Source organism: Thermobia domestica, chromosome 8 (genome assembly GCF_964235325.1).
Source record: "Thermobia domestica chromosome 8, izTheDome1.hap1.1, whole genome shotgun sequence".
Lineage (NCBI taxonomy): Eukaryota > Metazoa > Arthropoda > Insecta > Zygentoma > Lepismatidae > Thermobia > Thermobia domestica.
Window position 1 is genome coordinate 135925855 of NC_137461.1, and position 22074 is coordinate 135947928.

General features: G+C 37.6%; 1 protein-coding gene across 1 annotated transcript in view; it reads left to right on the forward strand.

The window, feature by feature from the left end:
- Positions 1-481: 481 nt before the first annotated feature.
- The window catches only part of LOC145693226 (protein timeless-like), a gene marked incomplete at its 3' end in the record, with an annotated part of 196877 nt that continues 175284 nt past the window's right edge, over positions 482-22074 (forward strand). Inside the window, 1 exon segment of the mRNA XM_081769019.1 lies at positions 482-534. Within this exon segment, the coding sequence (XP_081625145.1) occupies positions 497-534 (38 nt within the window).

Below are 22074 nucleotides of genomic sequence, written 5' to 3' on the forward strand. Positions count from 1 at the left end.
TCTCTCAGAATTTATTGACAAAGTTACGCACTGTAGCAAAGGTATACATTATTGTTTGTTACATAACTTCAGGAAATGATCTTAACAAATCGCCTCCTTTTCATCTGTTTTCTGGCGAATATTACTACTGCATTTAGCTACAGGAATATGCAAGATGCTTTTCAAGGCCAGGCACGAACGTTCTCCGGATTTCCACGGCCAAGGCCGTTCGATTTAACGAGCGCGTTGGTGATTACGTCGATCAAACAGTGTAGTTATCATGCGCTTTGACAGCACGAAAAATCATTTCGCTAATTCGGAAAATAGCTTGAAATATTACCAGTAGTTTTTATAATAGAACAAAGACTCAAAAGTGAATAATTGGGTAAGAGTTACGTCCGTTTATTTGTGCAAAGAAGTGCGTAGTTTCATCAGATGCAAAGAGCTAGCTGACTTACTTGTTACGTAATAGCTTAATACACTTTAAGTTGCGGAAGGTCAGTGTGAGTGAAATCCAATGGCAGATAGTGGCAACGATTCTGATTTTGAAATGTTGTAAGTATCAGTATTTTCTTTAATAATAACTACTAATTTATGCTATTATTGTAGATTCGTTGTTGATAATACAGTACAACTTTTATTTGTCCGAACTAATGAGTTCTTCATGTAATGGGAATATGCAGATATCTGAATAGCTGGAAGAACAATCGAACAAGAAATTGTTTTGAAAATTTGATTAAAAAAGAAGATTTAAGCTTTCCTTCAACTAGTCTTTTCTTAAACTGTAAAATCCAGTTACAATTTTCAAAACTAGAAGATTTTTTTCTAATTTTCTTAGAATGGGAGAATACAGAAATACAGTATTTCTGAAATTGGTGAAATATCGTGTTAGAATAATCCAAATATAGATTTAAAAAAATACATTTAAACATAAATTTTAACCTGATTGATTACTATGTGTGTTCTTTGTCAGCAGGACTGCTACATGGGACGGATTTTAACGTCCACATCGGTTTAAATAGAAAATTCAAGAAAATGTATTTTTTAAATTGATTTCCTGATCTAGATATTTGGCGATCTGGGTGACTGGAGTCATACTATATTTGGATGCAAAACAAAGATAATAATTTTCATACGTATGAGCCATGATGTCGCTCATGTTAACTGCAGTACATGTGAAGTTTGAACTTCGAATACTTATCGCATCATGTGTGCGTATACATAAACAGCCAGGTTCGGTGCCTTAGTAGTGTCTATTTAGAAATGCAGCAGCGTAAAGTTTAGGAAGTATTTGTAATTCGTATCTTTACAAAGTAAACTCTGTGACACTACAGTTTACGAATCAGCTTTTCGATGGTTGATTTGTAATCAGTGTAACTAGGCGTTACTAGGAAATGCTCCCACATGTTACTGTGGCAAATTTTGCGTTCCTCCTGTGTCTTTCACATAGAATTCGTTTGAACTCAAAGTCTTGCACAACATTTAAGTACCTCGTATGGGCATCCCTTTTTGATCCCTTCTACTAAGTTGAATACATTTTCGCCCCTCCCAATTGAGCTAGACAGGGTCGATTTAAGCTAAATTGAGCAAATAGTTTACAGTGATAATATTATCCAAGGTTCGTTTACTCAGCTTAATTTTCTATCCATAATATAGAGGGTATTACAAAATGTTTCACAATATTTTGCGAACAGATTCCTCACATCAAAATAAGAAAAAAAGTTAATATGGACCTGTGCTCAAAAGTGGATAGTTTTGGAGTTATAGGGTGCCGAAAACGTGAAATAAGTGAACTTTAAAAGTTCATAGCTCCACTACTATGGGAGACATATCGTAGTCGGGTCAAGACATCACTGAGGAACTGGTATGTGATTATCCAAATATCCATGTTTAAGAATGTTCCACTAGTTGCACACCAATTTTTAGAGAGAGAAGTGGAGAACGATCAAGTACTCCCAAATAACCTATCTAAAAATAACCTGTCTAAAAACTATCCAAGAAAAATGGATTCTTGGATAGTTCACATACTAGTTCCTCAGTGATGTCTTGACCCGACTACAATCGATCCTATAAGACATATATATATATATATATATATATATATATATATATATATATATATATATATATATATATATATACAGTAGAGCGTCGATTATCCGAAGTAATTGCGGGACATGGGTGTTCGGATAATAGAACTGTACATGTTTATTTGCCAAAAAGAAGTACTTTACAGTAAATTTATTCATAAAAAGAAGTGTGCTGATTGTTGAAACACAGCGACTGGCGGCTTGGCCGGTCAGCAGCGCCTTATGAAGGCCCCATTAGAAGCAATGTTCCGCCAGCGATGGCTCAGTGCGGCGACTACTGTGGGAAACTTGGTTTGGGAGTGAGGGGGATGATGGACGGTAGGGTGGGAGAGTAACAGGTGCGAGCGAGTACACAGTTCGGTTAAGCGGTCGTTCGGTTGACCGACGTTCGGATAATCGACGCTCTACTGTATATATATAATATCATTAAATACTGTCGCCGCTTTATTTGTGTTTGCGGAATTATTTTCATAGTTCAGAATTAGTATTTCCATGAAGTTTCATACATTCGTCTCTTGATACTATTTAAGGGTCCTGACGGTTTAATTGTTTCTGTACGATGACACGTTTCTGTAAACTTATTAACTGCTGGAAACGTTTCTCTAAACTTTTATTAATAGTAAAATGAAAATGAAATGAAATTTTTGAGTTTTACGTCCCACTCTTATGTCAGTTAGGTTAAAGGAGACGGTGATGATGAGAGATGAATGAAATGGTGGAATGAAGAAAGTGGGAGAACCCCGAGAAAACCCACGCACACGGTGTTTGTCAACCACAAAGTTCACTTGGCAGGAGCAGGGTTTGAACCCGAGACCCCTAGCACCAGAGGTGAACGCCTACTACCACTGAGCTACCACGGCCCCTTTTTATTAATAGTGATACTCCTGTTGTGCTATTATAAAAATCGAAAAAATAGATGTTGCTATGTTTTAATTATTTATTTATTTTTTGTTTGTCTAAGCCTATTCGTTTATTCTTCACAGCAGTTTGAAGAAGTAGTGTTAGGTGAGAAATGGAAATTCTCCTGAACACTTTTAGGCAATGATTTCTTATGATTTCAAATGTAGTGTAACACCGAAAAAAATGTAGTGTAACACCGAAAAAAATGTAGTGTAACACCGAAAAAAAAATGTATCGAGCGACTTCACTTGGCTTTCGAAGACGAAGCGGTACTCTATAGAACATTTACAATTGGTTTCCCGAATTCCAGCGTGGTCACACTTTCTCTGTGATAAATTTTGTGAAGGTCGTTCATCCACGTCTATTGTTACTAATAATGTTGATGCTGTGATTTAAATGAATGAGGACATATTGCGAGATTCAATCATTCTTAAATATTGACATGAAAGCAATACAATAACGATTTTCGGTACTCATCTCCAGTGATGCCATGGTCGTAGGTTATCGGGTCATTTGGGTCACGACTTTTGTCCGGGTCGTCCAGATCTGATTCTTTCTTTTCAGATTCGGAAACCCAGACAGATACCTCCAACTCAGACGGACCCAGTGACCCAGAAGCAGCCGAAATGTCATTTCTGCAACATTATTGCGGTATTTTATGTTTGACTAATGATGTTTACTACTCGAGGTTGAATGTTCATTTGTTCGATATTCGGTGTGTCATTTCTTAACCAAGATACTATGTTTTGAACATGTCATCTATTCACAAATAAAATTTCATGTTCATTCGTTTTCCTATACGGCTTTTTTTAATACGGCCCGTACAAAAAAAGAATTAACAAAACAAGATTTGGGCTCAGAGGTATCTGTTTTACAGATTGATTAAACTTTGACAATCCCTAATAAGGGAAGGATATGTAGCTTATCTTTTCAGTGATTCTGACGCATTTGTACTCTGATAAACTTTGTACTTATCTTTCAGTGCAAGTATATTTGGCATACACAGACACAAACAAGTGAGAAAAAAATTATATTTAGCGAAAAGGCAATGAGCGAGGAGAGAAACATGTTTGTTAGCAATTGCATTAGCAGCTTCACGCACACTTCTCATGTATGTGACATTTCGTCTCCGGGTCAGTCTGGGTAACGGGTTTATCCAGGTCACTCCGGGTCATGGGTTTGTCTGGGTAAGACCAGGTCACTGAGGGTCATGGGCTTGTCTGGATCACCGGGTCTGGTAAGACATGGGTCTGAATGCCTCTGGGTCTTCTGTGTTCGAGTCACTTGCTCAGATCAGGTCCTCCGGGTCATTTGCCTGTATAGTCACCGGGTCTGGTGGGTCATGGGTCTGACTGTCTGTGGGTCTTCCGGGTCACGGGTCACGAAGTTCGTGACTCTTTTCGTCACTGGTCACTTGAACGTGCGGAAACTCACGCTCTTGGATCCCGGGGGCCCGGTGGCTCAATGGTAGAGCGTTCACCTCCGGTGCTTGGGATCCGTGGTTCGATCCCAGCTTGCGCCGTGTGGACTTTGTGGTGGATAAACACCGTGCTCGTGGGCTTTCTCGGGTCTCTCCCGTTTCCTCCTACTTTCTTCATTCCACCATTTCACTCATCCCTCATCATCACCGTATCCTTTAGCCTAACCGGCATAACCATGGGTCGTAAAACTTAAAGATTTCATTTCATTTCATTTTCGCTCTTGGATCCCACACAAGTTGACCGAAACTCAAAAACAGACTCGGGTCAATTGGAGTAAAGAAATGCTAAAAAATTCAACCGAGGTAAGTCAAATTTGGAATAGTTCGTCGTAACAAGAGACGAAACTTGTATCTGTTCACACAACCTCGAAACTAAACATCAATCCATTGTTTGAGCGTTTCAAATTGAGCCGTCACCAACAAAAGTTGTTCGTTCGATGAGTGTTTTCAAGCAAGTGATTGCTTGTTTCTTCGGTTATATCGGACATGAAGCAACCATACCTTTAAAAGATCGAAAGACTAAATGCCAAGTAGTATAGAAACATTTGTTTCTCAGAGGTCATCAAAAAGTTTGGTGAAACAAACTCAAATCATTCTTTACCGCAATCAACGCCAATTCCCGCTCAGCACATCAAACTGTTGATTTTGTATCCAGTAAAAATGTCAAATTAATGACTCGTTGTTCGTGCTCTCCTGATTTATCAGAAATGACTTCTGTTAGTTTCCACCAAAAAATAAATAAATAAATAAATAAATAAATAAATAAATAAAAATAAAAAATAAAATACTGGCTATCTATTTGCGTCGCTTGAAGCAGCTATTGATGCATTCCGAAAAGCTGTTTCTTAGATAACTGGGGATGGGCAAGAGTCAAGCTAAAACTTGATTCGACTCGAAACTCGAAGCGAATTTGAGTCGAGTCAAAGGTAATTTTCTCGAGTCGAGTTCCGAGACGAGTTACTGTTTTGAGGCCGAGTTTTGAGTCGAGTCGAGTTTGAGAAATGGCTGGCTCATTTAGCTCGTTTTAACTCGTTTTGAAATCATGGTCTGATTAAACTGGAAAACGAAAACTATGAGAAGTGTAAGCAGTAATATGGAATATTTTTAATGTTGCTCACAAGATGGGATACTGCTCGCATCTCGTCTCGTCTCGATTAACAAGATGACAGTGGATTTCTATTACGAGACACCCTCAAATGTCGTGAGCACCAATGTACGAGGGCAAGTCAAGAAAGACTTGGACTGATTTTTTTTCTAGGCAATTTATTATTACTCAGCAACAGGCACATGATCCTTTTCAAAGTAGTCCCCGACCATTTGAATGCACTTTTTCATTCGAGTCTTCCAGTCCTCAAACACGTGTCGCAGGCCATTCTTTGAGAGGTCCTTCAAAACCGCCTCCGATGCCTTCACAACCTCGGAATTATCGGAGAAGCGGCGTCCACGCAGTCTGGATTTTAGGGCAGGGAATAGGAAAAAGTCGCACGGTGCGAGATCTGGGCTATACCTTTGCAACAGCTCCCTGCAAGTCTCCACTCGAACGGCCTTCTGCTCTGGTGTCAGGAGTCGCGGAATCCATCGCGCACACACTCGGCTCATGTGGAGGTGGTCATGCAAAATTTTGAAGGCACTGCCATGAGATATGCGTAGTGCGGCTGCCAGATCGTCGATACTGATGCGGCGATCTTCTCTAACAATGACTGCTGCCGTGTTAATGTTCACCTCAGTAACAGCTGACGCTGATACACCTGGTCCACCAGCTTTCGTGATTGTCATTCGGCCCTCTTTAAACTCTTTGAACCACCAGAACACGGTACTTCGTGGCAGAGCGTCATCTTTGTAGGCTGCTCTCTCAACATTCCTAGAGTTTCTGTTGCACTTTTCCCCAGGCGATAGTAGAACCGTATAGCTGCAAATTGTTCATCTCGTAATGACTCCATTTCTTCTACAGGCGACTTCTAGAGGCGGCGCAGAACATCACCTGCAATAAAAAGTCGTGGTTACCAAACATGCAATGATTCCTTAACAACATTTTATATATATGCACAGCAAGACCCACCCTACTTGTATGCCAAACTATGAAGCTCCAGCGTTAACAGAACTGCCGGGAAAAAAATCAGTCCAAGTCTTTCTTGACTTGCCCTCGTAAATACCGGTATATACTGTAGTTCTTACCACCAAGACTGAGACCTGCACGGTCTAACTTTTAAGCCGAAATAGAAGGCCAACCCAGGTAGGAGTGGCGTATTTACAATTTTGTTTCGGGAGGGGCTTTGCTAACTTTCGGGGGAGGGGCTTTGCCTGAAAATGTGAAAATTCTGCAAGATATTTCATATACTTGGCTATAGTAAGTAAGATTTCGGGGGTCTTAAGCCCGGAAGCCTCCCTAAATACGCCACTGCCAGATAGTGATGTTAACTGGCTCGGTACGGTTCACCGAGCAACTCGAGCCGGCTCAGTTGAAATGAGGTACCGACCAGTGGCGGCTAATGTAAGTGTTGCAGCGTTGCGCAACGACCAAAGTATTTCAAGAAAAAAATATTATCATCAATAGTAGTAAAGAACAGAAAAAAATACTTTTTAATACTTGCATATATACACCTTAAATAACCTATTTTTTACTTCTGTAACTCTCCGTTCCGTTAATCCATTTTAAAAAGCGAAAAATAATCCGTCACAGAGTCTCTAATTTACATTGTGTTGCAGCGAGCATGCAACGACCAGATTCCTTCAGCGCGGGGATTGGAGCAAATGTTAAGTCTCTTTTCCCCTATCTCAGAAGTTAAAGGGACTGGTCGTTGCAGTGCTTCTGCAACACAGCACGATTTCCAGTGAACGAGAAGGTTTTTCACGCTAAATAAGATTTCTGAATTTTCTTTCACTAGCAATTAACAAATGGAATTTGTTTTTATGAATTCATATTTTTAAATTACGGGACCATACTGAAGTAAATCAATATAATGGCAATTAAAAAAAAAGTGATTGCAAAATTACAAAATAAGAAAGAAAATATCAAGTAGAGGAGAAAACAAATGAAAGTAGACCCACATTTACAAGTTAATTCTTAGCTTATATTGATAATGAAGGCTTCTTCTACAGTAATTTGTGAATCAAATATTAATAAGCCAGTATGTAGAATCGCCCCCACCCCCCCTCTGTGGATAGTATTTTCGTATAAACATATTTCTTTTATAAAATAAGTATATTTTATACTCTTGGTAATTTCCACATAAAACTGTATGATGGGGAATGCCACATTGAATTTGGGACTAATTAGCAATGCTCAGGGGCGTAGCCACCAGGAGGTCCACCGGGTCCGGACCTCCCAAAAATTTCGAAACTTGACTAACATTTGTAGACTTTCTTAATAAACTATACTTTCCTAACACAGAAACGATTGATGTAGGCTAATATTTTATTTTACGCCTCATCATGTACTCTTCTATTCTTATAAAAATAATCGTTCTATCATTTTTTTCTAAAAATATAGATGATAGTAAGTAAGAATTACTTATCGTCTTTTCGGGTGCAGTATAATTCAGGTTCCATATTATGTAGACGTATTGGACCTCCCTCAAATACTTTGGACCCCTCCCAGTTAATATTTCTGGGTGTAGAACTGGCAGTACTGTTTGTTTTGATGTTCTTTGATTTTTTTGGCTTCTGTTACATTCTGATCCTTCATCTGGCGGGTTTCGAGGTTTCCTTTCCAGAACATATCACATTGGTAGGCATTGTTTCGACTCATGTGGAAGTATATTGTGTTCATCGTGCATTGCGTAACAAGCAAGACGGATGATTTGGAATGTAGTTTTTTTTTCTTTTACGCACATTGTGTGTGTGTGTGTTGATTCAGAGGTGCCCACAAGGGGGGGGGGGCTATGACGCAAACTGCGTCATTGAAATATTTGGGGGGTTAAAAATCTATATAAATATGTTTGACGGGGGGGGGGTAAAATTAATCGAAAAGTTTTTTTTTTCATGGAAGAATACCTATGGATAGACAATTGCGGGGGGTGCGTCATGGACATAAGGGGGGGTGGGCACCACTGGTGTTGATGTATGAATATGTGACATTCGGAATTCATATACCAGTACCTATTTTGTATCAGCTGTTTTGGTTTTTAATTATTAGGTTTAATTTTATTGTGTGTGCTTTAATTCTGTAAATAACCTACAAATTCTGAATGAATTGTATACCATGACTTCTGTAAATAACTTACAAAAAACATTGACCAGCTTTCAACTGAGGAAAAATTTGCAATTAAATCTTAGACAAAACAAGAAAAGGGCAATTCAGGAGAGTGTTCGAAAAAAAAAATCCAGTTTAAATTTACAGGATATCTTATGCAGTAGTGTTGTTTGCACCAGATACATTTCCTCAATTTATTTTAAATTTTCCTGGATAAACTGTGAATAAAGTGTGTTCAATGTACATTTTTTTATAACACTAATCTTTGCTACGAACTCTCTTCAGTCAACGCTGAAGAGGAATTCGGATCACTGTCAAGGACTGAGTTTGTTAGAATGAATCGTTCGCAGTAATCTAGAAAAAATATTTAGTAAATCTACAAAGCTTTGAAATTAATATTAACAGTACCTCTGGCGTCAGCAAAAGACAAAAAGTTTTTTTCCACATGAGAAAGAATTGACACTTTCAAGGAATTGAATGTCGTAAGAAAGGTTATCACCATTGGTTATGCTTTCCATCGAAAAAGACCTTACAATAAGAATATCAGAGTTCAACCAGCATGTATTAGACAGATTTGCTCCAATCAAAGAGAGGAAAATGAAGTTACTAATTAATTAAGGTGATTAATCGGATAAAATGTTCTGCATTTTTTATTTTTTAAAAACAGAATTTAATTTAATTTAACATATCACATAGCATTTGCATCCAAAGTTATGCTGATTAGTCAATGAGTCAACTTTATATCTTCTGTCTCTTATCGCTCGCACTGCAACACCCGAAACCACAATCCACCGGCCGCCACTGGTACCGACTTGGCTCAGGTGAGCCATCGGCTCGAGCCGGCTCGGTTGTGGTGAGCCATCAGCTCGGTTTGTTTCGGCTCGAGCAGGCTCGGTTGGGTGAGCAGTTGGCTCGGCTCGATAGTGAATGAGCTGTGAGAGGAGCCGCTAGAGCCGTTGAGAACCCTAAACCCGAGTCGAGCAGGTTTGAACATGTTTGGCCGGCGCTCTCTAACTTTTAACTATTTTTGGTTCGTTTTCCGTATATATTTCTTGGACATTTCATGAACTGTTTTAAATCTGTTTAACTATACTATACGTAGAAACCTCTACTAATATTGTATGTTGGCCTATTTGAATTTATTTTTATATGTTTTTTAGTAATCTAAGGCCTAGGTTTCACACAACTTATCTCAACTTTGAGCAAATGCTACCTCTGGGTAAGGACACTTGTGGGAAAATAAAGTGGGAAAATTAAAGGCCATAGTTCTAGGCCGACAAAACTTAAAAAAAAAAAAAAAAAAAAAAAAATGTACATTGGTGTTGAATCATATGGTCTTTCCACTTTCAATCTAATAGAATGTGAAACTTTATAATTAACACATTCAATCTACTGTTGCCATGGGATTTTGTTCCGGATTTTATCATAAGTTTCTGTGCTTACGTAAGCCACAATTATAGTTCTTCCTTTTTCTTATTTCTCTTACTACAATGACAGTTCAAAGACGCATGCGCGAAATGTTCTCAGTAACCTTGGTTCTGCAAATACTCTTAGTATACAGTAATATTGTAACTTTTGGTCGAACATCACGTGTTTTTTTTCCCAAACACGTTTCTTCCCAAGTGCGATTGCTTAGGTCCGTTCTCATAGGGTTTTACTCACAAGTATTATATTCTAATAATGTTAGAGCACCTTCGTGGCTAAGCGGTTAGCGTACGCGCCTTTGGTGTGGGAGACCCGGCTTCGATTCCCGGCGAGAGCTCATGTAGTTCGGATTCCACGTTAATCAGTAGGTCCACGTCTCATATAGCCTCGCTGCTGAACGTGACGTTAAACTCAAAATAAATTAAACTAACTAATCTAATAATGTAAGTGGAATTTCATCATTCTTCTAAATCTATATACTACTATATAAAGATGTGGTTTACTCTCATATAAGAAACCCCATTAGTAATTTGTACTTCAATCGTTTGGAGGCCTAATTGATAGCGTCACTAAGAGCTTTTTTTTTAAAAGTTTTTTTTTTTTTTTGCGTCCTTATGGAGCGCCGAGGATACGAGCCACTACCGAGGTTTGGGGATCTCAGTGACTCAGTGGTAGAGAGATTACCTTTCGTGCAAGGATTCCTTGTTCGATCCCACGTAGAGCGGCCATACGTCCCGTTTTAGGGGCGTGTCCCGGCCGTTCCGTCAGAAGACGGAAAAAAGTAGTATATGTCCCGTTTTATGCAAGTGGAAAAAAAAGTAAATAACAATCCCAGTACCTTTACTTCTTTTAAAGGTATTAATAATTAACATAGAGGCAAGAATTGAATTGAAATTCCCTACATTAAACATGATCTATAATTTGCAGTACTGCTTGAAAGGCAGCAGAGGTTTTAGCAGTTGCTTGTTTGGCGGCACAAACTTCAACTTGCCTCCTTTTTCATAGGTATCGAATTACTTGACCCCGCCCCAGGACCGTAATCACGGGAGTCTAGGGGGCCGGCCCCCTAAATTTTTGCTGGCCCCGTCTAAAATGTTTACGGTAGGCTTGGAAATGAACTATAACATGGTGATGGACTATTATATGGTTGTGTCACCCCCTAACTTTTACCGGCCCCCCCTACATTTTTGGGCTGGCTACCGGCCTGCCCTGCCCTGTAACAAACAGAGAGAGGAGAGGAGCTCTGATATCAGGGCGCTAAGAATAAAAGTAGGCCTAGAAGTCCATGGTTGCTAATTCAGTACTATTAGCAATTCTAGCCACATTCTTTTCACTTCTAGCCATTTTATAGCCAATTTTCATATTAATTCATACGTCTCTAAAAATAGTCATTATCGATATAAGTAAATTTGTGTAGGTAGAGGAAATTTAAACGCGATTTTTTAAAATGCCAAATTTCTTACTGGCATGACGAGAGATGCTGGCAACTTGGCATGTCGCTGACAATTAGGTAAATAGGAATTAATTTACGCACTGACCTGTTCCTCATTTCTCCTGATTTAAAAAAAAAAAAAAATAGCCGGAATTGTCCCGTTTTCAGCTGAAAATTTTATGGTCACCTCAATCCCACGGCATATGGGTGTCTGGTGGAATAGATTGTATCCATGGGGTTTCTCTGAGTTTTCCCGCTTCGTTCCACATTCATATTCAACCAGTTATTTAGTAATTGTTCACTTTCTTTAACCATTCGTCTCCATTAACTTGAAGGGCATACGTACGGGAGACGTAAAACTAAAAGTTTTAATTCATTTTCACGACCGGGGTTTGAATTCGGTGCGGTTGGCGGGTGGACAGACTAACATACAAGAACAATCCTCATGTTATATATAGGCCGTTAACCACCACATTATATCCCCTCCAAGTGAGCAGGATTAAATCTTTGGCGTCAATAACAGCAAAAAGGTATTAGAAAAGTATACTGTATGATTTAAGTACTATAAACTAATCGTGATAAATGAATTACATCTATACTTAAGTATAGACCGAAATATTAAGGATAAAATATAAGGACCGAAATATTAATAACTCATACTATGTGTTCACTCTAACTTTCCATGATCCACTTAGAATCGAAGATTAAACTATTACAGTAAAATGTTGTCCTTTTCTGTACTAGGGTTAAACCGACAGACTATAAAAGGTGATTCCTCACATCAAAATAAGAGGGAAAAAAGTACATTTGGTAACACAGGGAAAAGTGCATAATTCCGGAGCTAGAACCGTCTGAAACCGTGAAAAAAATACATCAGTGCACTTGGCTGTCGCTAACACTTCGAGTTCTCGCCGTTGCAATCCGTGTTCACCGCTGACAACGCTTACTTTTCGCTTACTTTGAACCTACCTATAAGTCCGAGAATATCTGGAAATTCTGTTAGGAGCATGTTTAGAAATTATGCTCTGTTGCGAATCGAATCCCTTGCACAGCCATTGCACATTGCTAAAATGTTTTTGGATGATTCCGTGTGTTTTAAATAACAACATATTTTTCTGCGCTTTTGGACGGTCCTAGCTCTGAAACTGTGTACTTTTCTCCACAGGTCCATGTAAACTATATTAGGAGAATATCTCTTAAACTACACACCGAATTAAAAAGGAGAGCTTACAACGAGATACTTTGTATCGGTCGATAATTACCTGTATCTTGGGCAGAAAGTGCTTCTACACAAGCACTATACCTGATATAATGTTACTTAAAAATAACAAAAGAAGAATGTTTTTAAGATATAAGAAATATACATTATTATTGTATAGTTGGTTGCTATGTAGTTGTTTATAGATACTTAATTAACATGTATGATTGCAAGACAGTTTGTGTGAAGATACGTTAAAAGAGAATCAACGAATAAATTATCTAACACTTATTATGGACTTGTAATTTCGATAGAAAAAGTGATAATACTAGTGAATATAATTACGGAAGATATTTTAAGGTGTAAACGATTACTGCCACTAAAGATTTACTTATATTATTAGCCGAACCAGGGTTGATGACTACCTTTGGTGAGTCGTTGTAAGCTTTGAGTAAAAAATTTGTACATTGCAAAGAGACTCATTGAATGATACTAAACTTGACCGTTCCCTCTGCCCTTTGGGGGTAGAACTGAAGGCAACTTTGAAATATTTAACGTAAACACCTTATTTTTATTGCAGATTCGGATTCTCCGGAAAAAATACGTTAGATTGATTTATCCCCATTCCTGAGGATTGTAGGCAATTTTGACATCTTAAATGGAAACTCCTAGTTTTTATTGAAGACTCAGAATCTTCAGAAAATATACATTAGATTGATCTATGATAAATCTTCTATTCACATCCCTGGGGATTGGAGGCAGTTTTGAAATCTTAAATGGAAACCCCTAGTTTTTATTGCAAGTTTTTAAAGGAACGGACATGAACCTGTCATCCGGACATCCGAATGAAACCTTGTCCATTATTAAACATAATAAAGATATGTTTATGCACAAAAAATTAGGTGAAATGGACAACAGAATAAGACCCTTAGGCCCATTAACCCTATTAGAATAAAGAAAATTGTAGACTCTCAGTGGGATAGCTATTGCATCAAAACTGTTCATTGGAAAGTCATGGTTTACAGTTTATTCTCTTCAGCATGAAACAAGATTTCTAGAGTTGCTATGTATTGGGGCCCATAGCGTACTTGAACAGGGAAAATTGAAAAAATGTCGGGAAAATTCCCTCCAGAAATCCCTCTCATCAACTTTGGACCCCTCTGGAGTGGCCCGAGTAAAAGCATACAATCCAAATGTACCTCAAAAAATAGTATAGGAGATAAGAAATGTGTGTACCAAGTTTTGTATTGATAGAAGGAATAGGTATGAGGGAATCGATTGTATACCAATATACGATTTCCTTTCATACCTATTCCTTCTATCAATGCAAAATTTTGTGCATACATTTCTTATCTCCTATACTATTTTCCAAGGTGCATTTGGATTGGGTACTTTTACCCGGGCCACTCCAGAGGGGTCCAAAGTTGATGAGAGGGATTTCTGGAGGGAATTTTCCCGACATTTTTTCAATTTTCCCTGTTCAAGTACGCTATGGTCCCCAATACATAGCAACTCTAGAAATCTTGTTTCATGTTGAAGAGAATGAACTACAAACTATGACTTTCCAACGAACAGTGTTGATGCAGTAGCTATCTCACTGCGATTCTACAATTTTCTTATACTAACAGGGTTAATGGACCCCAGGGACTTATTCCGTTGTCCATGGCACCTAATTTTTTTATGCATGGACATATCTTTGTTATGTTTATCGAATGAACAAGGTTTGATTCGGATGTCCGGATGATACGTTCATGCCGTTCCTTGTTAGATTCTTCAGGAAAAAGAACATTAGATTGATATATGATAAATCTTCCACCCCCATCCGTAGGGTCGGAGACAATTTTGAAATTTTAAATGAAAATCCCTAGTTTTTATTGCAATCTCGGGTTCTCCAGAAAAATGATACATTAGTTTCACTACAACTAACATTCCCATTTCCAACCCTGAAGATGGGAGGTCAACTTTGAATTTTTTAATTGATAATCCTCATTTTTAATTGCAAATTTAGGTTCTCTAAAAAGCACATTAAATTGACATACAATCAGTTGGAATACAGCGCTATCCGGGAACAACGATATGGACGTAATATTTTTCTGTTTCCTTTGGGATGCTTGTTTTAGGTGACTTCCCTCGCTTCACACCTCCGGGATTCTAGTTTTAAGTGAAAACGAAATGAAATCTTTAAGTTTAACGTCCCACGGTTATGCCGGTTAGGCTAAAGGAGACGATGATAATGAGAAATGAATGAAATGGTGGAATGAAGAAAGTAGGAGGAAACGGGAGAACGCCGAGAAAACCCACGAGCACGGTGTTTATCCACCACAAAATTCACACGGCGCGAGCTGGGATCAAACCAGGGACCCCAAGCACCGGAGGTGAACGCTCTACCACTGAGCCACCGCGCCCCCTAGTTTTAAGTGAGTCCCCTCAATCTCTCACCGTCGGAATGCTTGTTTTAGGTAAGTCGTCTCCCCTGTCACAGGTAAGATTATCCAGTTATCCAGTTTTAAACAAACTTTGTTCAAAAACATTGTCATCTGCTTGAATACATAACTGCAATAAAAATGAGGATTCCCAATAAAGTTGTCTAAGTTGGTCTCTCATTCTGAGGAGAGAGGCTGGCGATGTTAATAATAGGTAAAACTAAGGTTTGCTCGAGAATCTGAGTCTGCAATAAGAGCTAGGGGTTCCCATTTAGGATTTCAAAGTTGCCTCCATTTCCACCCACAAGTTTAGTATCACTGAATGACCCCTTCGAGGCAAAGAAAGAAAGAAAGAAAAAAAAAAAAAGATTCACAACTTTGTTTGATCCGGTGTGTAGTTTCCAAGATATTCCCGTGGATTAAAATTTCTTCACCCTGTATGTATGTTGAGAATCGGTCAACTCGAGAGGGACATGCAAGATTACAAAATACTCTCCAATAAATATTCATCTGAAGAGCACAAGCTACACCTAGATTTAGGATTTAGGGAGTTAGGATCTAGATTTCTGGGCTCTCGACATCTATGGCCATTTAGCCCGTCTCATATGAGGGATGATATCCCTCGGCGAGTACACTATCCGAGGAAAGGGAAGGAAGAAAGGATTATGGAAGGAAGGAAGCGGCCTGAGGCCTATAAGTTAGGTACCACTCCGGCATTAGCCTGGTGTGAATGAGAAAACCTCATTCAGGGTGGCTGGCCTGAAAAAGCTTTTTACACTTTTCCGACCGAGTGCCCCCACCGGGAATCGAGCGCGGGACCGATCTACGACTAGATCGTGAACTTTAAATGAATTAGTATCCTTATATATATTGGAAATTAACATGCATATACATATACAATAGGCTATAGTACTTTTTTTCTAATCGTACTTCTTATATTTAAATACTTGAACTTTGAAACTACCTCTGATGAAAGACGTTGCTAATCCATGATTGGCATGTTAATTTCAAGTTCAAAATGTAAGAGATCATATATTAAATTCATCCTTATCACGGCTTTATAAACCTTTAAAATCAGTAGATAAGGTAATAATACAACAAATGAGATGATAAGATGGAATCATTTGATAGCTATATGTACAGGTATAAGAAATGGATGATGTTACAAATGATAGTTATATTTTACAGTGATATGTTACATTCAAGCACTTCAAATTAAAGATGCATTCAGAGGAGGCATACAATTTAAATGACATATCCCTAATAAATAAAATATAAATAAATAAATAAAATAAAAATAAAAGTACACCCCATAATAAATAATATATTTGTAAATTCAAAACTTTGCTTAATGCCCCCTATAATCTAGTAATCGTGCGGAAAGAAAAGACACTTCACTTTGATTAAATTGCAATACCTGCTTCAAAGTGATGTCGAACACATCCTAAGTAAGTCTGAAAAAGTCCTCAAGTATATTCAATCTGAAAGATAGAGTTTTAAAAAAATCCAATATGACCGCCGGTGGCGGTCGTTTACGGCAGACATAATAAACAACCTGGGTAAATAACTTATGTGGCTTTGGATCAAACTTACAGTCAAGACCTCTTATAAAAGCCATTTACATTGCATTTGCAATGAGACATTGAACGTACCTCTGCCATATTTTGTTCACCACAAATATCAGGCCCTTTATGCTTCTTTAAGTGTAAAATGTAATTTGTGCTTGTGGTAATGACAACGCTGCAAGTACTGACAATGATGGAGTTTTATGTAAATGATGACAAATGATAACAGTGAGGCTATGATTGTATTATTTATTCATATACAAATACGAAAACAATAAAATAATAAAATTCAGGTGAAATGACATGAGAAACAGCAGGACTAGTTTCAAATTTCTGCACTCCAGTAGAGCTCCCTCTTGGCTAAGCGGTTAGCATACGTGCCGTTGGTGTGGGAGACCTGGGTTCGATTCCCGACGCGAGCTCATGTAGTTCAGAACTTACGTTAAGCTGTAGGTCTACATCTCATACAATCTCGCTGCTGAAAGGGACGCTAACTCAAAATCAATTCAATTCAATTAATTTCGATGCACTTCAGAATATGAAATGCGAAACCTGTGACGGTGCAGTGTCCAATAGAAAAGAAGAACCGAAAGAGTGGTGCATCTGCATGCCCAAAGCAACCTTTAGTGGAGCTTGCATCACTTTCGGCCGAGCTAATTGGATTTTTTTCTGATCCAAAGACGCGTTTTGATTTCAGTGTATGCACCTGGGGTGATCTTTTTTCGGAAATACTGTAAACAGCGCATATAAAAATGACAGAGCTGTTTCAAGACTGTACTTGTCAGTGAAGGTGTTTCCATGGACTTTATGCACTTTTTATTAACTTTGGTACATTTTCATTAATCTGAATTGCTCCTCCACAGTATCTTTCCTGATGCTCTCCTCCTAAAAGTCATGAAGGATTCTAGCAGATGTCTTTTTGAATGTAACAACATCTACTTGACCATTTATTTCAGTTACATCGATTCTTTTTCCAAACAACTCTAATAGTTCAGCTTTATATCTGACAGAGTATGCTTGCTCTTCTGAATAGGACAGCTCTTGCTCCATGATCTTTGCTAAATCACATATGGTAACCTGCTCATCATTTTTCATCTCCAAATACTGAACTACTCCCATGAAAACACATTCTCTTTCGGTCTTCATTGGCCTACTTTTCTTCTTCGATTCGTATTCAACTGGTGTCCACATTTGCTTCCTCATCTTTCCTGATATTTCTTTCCTGTTCTAAAATTTACACTACAAATATAGTAGTACATTGCGTCTCTCGCAATCAAATCTTTGCTATATTCAGTATGACTTTTTACAGTCACGATCCAATCATCATTGCGTCCTACATATGACGTCGAATTTGCTTTTCTTGAAAAGTAATAGTTTGTACTGGAATTAGACAGTGATCATCACATTTACCGTCATATCTATTAGGCCCACCACCGAACAAATACTTACGACCAAAATGAAACTCAGGCGTTTTTGATCACAGACTACTTGGAGATGTCAGACGGTATTCTTGGTTGCGTATACTTCTTGATTTGACCGGAATTTGCATACTTCTTTCGGCATTATTACTGTACTTTTTCTCCAGGTTTGGCTTTCGACCAGTTTCACATGTTACACCCGCTTTCTGAATTATTTCGCATGCTTTCTGTGAGATAAACATGTAAGCCTTTTATCTTTTGAGAATACCTCCTTACATATAATGCAATTTTCCATGACGTATGAACAATATCCTATTTAATGTTTTCCGCTACCTACAGACCAGTCTTGGGAAGTAACATAACGGAAGTAATGCTTTACTTGTAACTCGTTACTCTTTAAGCAACGATTCCTAGTAACACGTTACATTTTTTCCAAAGTAACTGTAACGGTAACGCGTTACCAATTTTTACGTAACGTACCTAGTTTGCGTTACATTTCTGATGAGTAATTACAATTTATGTATATTCTTTTCGGAAACAAATATTTCTTTCCTGCAAGTAAATTTCTCAAAATGGAGCAATGGAGCATGAACTACGTATGTTAGTGACTGACAGTTAATCACCGACACACAGACAAATAGATAAGAGCTTAGTGTCACTTGCTGTTTTTGGAAAATGAATACAATTTCAGGGAAATCACTTAGAAGATTTTGTCATAGATTTTGACAGCTCCAAATCAATACTTTCAGTGAGTGAACTGCGAGTGCAATGGTAGTCTAGTATTTTAGTTGGTGTTGTAAAGATGCATAACAAAAATATTTTACCGTTCGAACATTTGAAAAATTAGTTTTTCTTAAAGTTGAGGATGATAGTGGAAATAATTTAAAAGTAAAGTGTCTGTAGTGTTCCGGTGGGAAATATTTATCAACAGACAGGCGTTCGTTCACAATTTTGAGGAAGTATCTAAAAGTACCTAAAAGTAAAAATTCTAGAATAGACCGAAACAGCACGCACACACGTAAACATTTGGGATCAAGCTATTGTTCATACGTTAATAACTTGTTTTTGCGTGCTCTTACTAATATTATATTAACGCTTTCTCCAATACTCAAATGTACATTGAGTGTAGGTAAAGTAGGAGGTGTAATGTGTTGTTTATTGTGACAATGATATAGGTCTAGTGGTTTTCTGTGATATACTCTTTCAACTAAAATAAATATGTTTTAAATTATAGTCAGTGAAATGTCAAAACTTGGATGTAAAAATATTGTAAACTGTTTTACAGGATATGATTATCCTTAAATCAATAATTAAGAAATAATCAATGATTATATATATACAGGGTGCGAATTGGCGGGGGGGATGCCAGGGATTTCCCCCCCTGACAAAAATCTTTCCCACCCTGGAGAAGAAAAATTTTATCCCTGGCAGGGATAACCTTTTCCCCCTCTGGAGTATTTTTAAGTGGACATAAAGATAAGTAGGTCTACTTTGCGTAGCTAACCTAAATATTACTTGAGTGAAAATTTATGAAAGATCTCACATCTCAACTGTTTTGTACTTGTTAGTATATATATATATATATATATATATATATATATATATATATATATATATGGGGGGAGGACTGGGTGCGCATATGGGTGAAATTCATCCCCCCTGGGAAAATTTTTCAATTCGCACACTGTATATATATATATATATATATGCAGGGTGCGAATTACCGGGGGGATGAGGGGGATTTTCCCCCTCAATCACATTTTGTTCCCCCCCAAAGAAGTCAGCTGAAGTATCCCCACCGGGGATGCTCGCTTTCCCCCTCAAACTATGCTTAGTATAACTCCAAATTTCACTGATTTTTGTTATTTCTTGTAAATTTAATCTTCTAGCTGTATTTCGAAATGATCGGTGTAAACTGTTCAGTTTTGGTCATTTCTACTTACCACCTAATTACCCACTATTTTCAACGTTGTTTAGTAGAACTATATTTTTATGACTACGGTTGTTACTTGCAAATGTACCTTCGTACCCTTCAGTTCGTCATCGTTTGTGAATTTGAATGTACTAATTGCGCATAACAAAGCTACATATAGATTTATAAATGTTCTTAGCGGTTGGCCAAGAAGAAGTAAACAAATAGCTTCTTCTACCATACTTGGCGAAGTTCGGATATGTCATATTCATCCTCTATATTTGTATCGATTATCATCTTATTTTAATTTTTGTTATAACATGTTATTTCATTTTCCAGTGTACTCTTTGTTAGCACATGGTCTTCATTCCCTAGTAGGTTGTGTGTATGCAACTCAAAAGTTGCATTTAATTTGTGATAATTAGCATAGTAATCACTGCTTTTACAGTTTACGGAAATGAACTTTTGAAACTGTACTCAAAATCTGAAATATAGGTATTCTCCCGTAAGTATATGTTAACGTACACGCTGGGGGATACGCTCCTAGTGAGCAGACATGTTAATGAAGGTGATTTTTAGGTGAATAAGCGAATAATTCAAGATCTGTTTCAGCATTTGTTAATACGACTGGTTCTCCGTGTCATTGTCCGTCTGTATAAGCATTTCAACTGGAGCGTTTTTTTTTTTTTTTTTTTTTTTGTTTTTAAAGTTAACCCTTCATTTTTCCATCTTTTCGTTGTACAGTTTGCTGTCCACGCAATTAATGTTGTCTGAAAAACTTCAGTGTAATGTTTTACTTTATTTATTTGAATAACGTAGCCCATATTGAGTCAACTCATCTTCAACCTAAGAGTAAAGTAATTTTTAAGTGTTGACTTTCCGTGCCCATCACGGAATCGATATTTGGAGAAAAAAAAAGTCGTGATGAGCACAGCTTTAGCGGGAAGTAGAAGCACAAGCTCGAAATTTGAATTCAGAGATTTTAAATATTTGGCCTTCGATTTGACCTTGATGTGAGAAATCGGGAACAGCAACAATTCATTTCTTATTTGATAGGTTAATATCTAGATTTTCTTAAAAAAAAAAAAAAAAAAAATGTCCGGTTTAACTGATAATTTTAGTGGTTTTCACAAGACTGAAGTAGGTTTCTTTTCGCAACCTGTATGTATTAATACAAAGTGGAAGCTTTCAATATGAGTGGAAAAATTAACATATGCTTGTGATCATGGCTATCGCTCGAGCCAAATTATTAAATAAATAAACCTTAGAGAGCTACGGGGACAAGAGTGAGTACAACATTAAAACACGTTCAGAAAGGTTTAGTGGCGTGTGTGTATGTCAGACAATATATATGTGCATAGTTATTGTCGGTAGATATATTAAATTAATAAATCTCTTATTTATTACAGATGTCACACACACACACACACACACACACACATTATATATATATATATATATATATATATATATATATATATATATATATATATATATATATATATATATATATATATATATATGGGGGGTAAGGCATTTATTGTCTCATTTTGAAATTTGAACCTTCAGACTATGTCCTTTGGCCTAATTTTATCCCCCCCAATATAGATTATTTAATTCGCACACTGTATATATGTCTGTGTGTGTGTGGAACAGGACGAATCACTAGTCTTTTTGTTTTTCTTGTTGAAACCAATAACCTTACTATAGCAGAAATAGTCGTCGTTGGTATGATTCTGTTGCTCCTGCGAGACTAGAGAGATGCCAAATCATAAGGACTTCTTTCCTGACGCCCACCGTCGTAAATCTTCTACACACAGAACACAGTGACCTGTGGAGCACATAGTTTATTGATGTTGTCTAGTTTCAATCCGAAATAGGCATGGCAGACCTTTTTGTCGAAATCAGTAATGTTTCTTCGGTCTTTTTTCACCACAAGTAAATCACAAATATAACAAAAACTGTTAGAGAGTTTACACAGCCTCGGGTAGACATTGTACTCTAACACGAACACGTACTTCCTTTCTCAAACAACACAGTGACGAACAGCAAGCGCCATT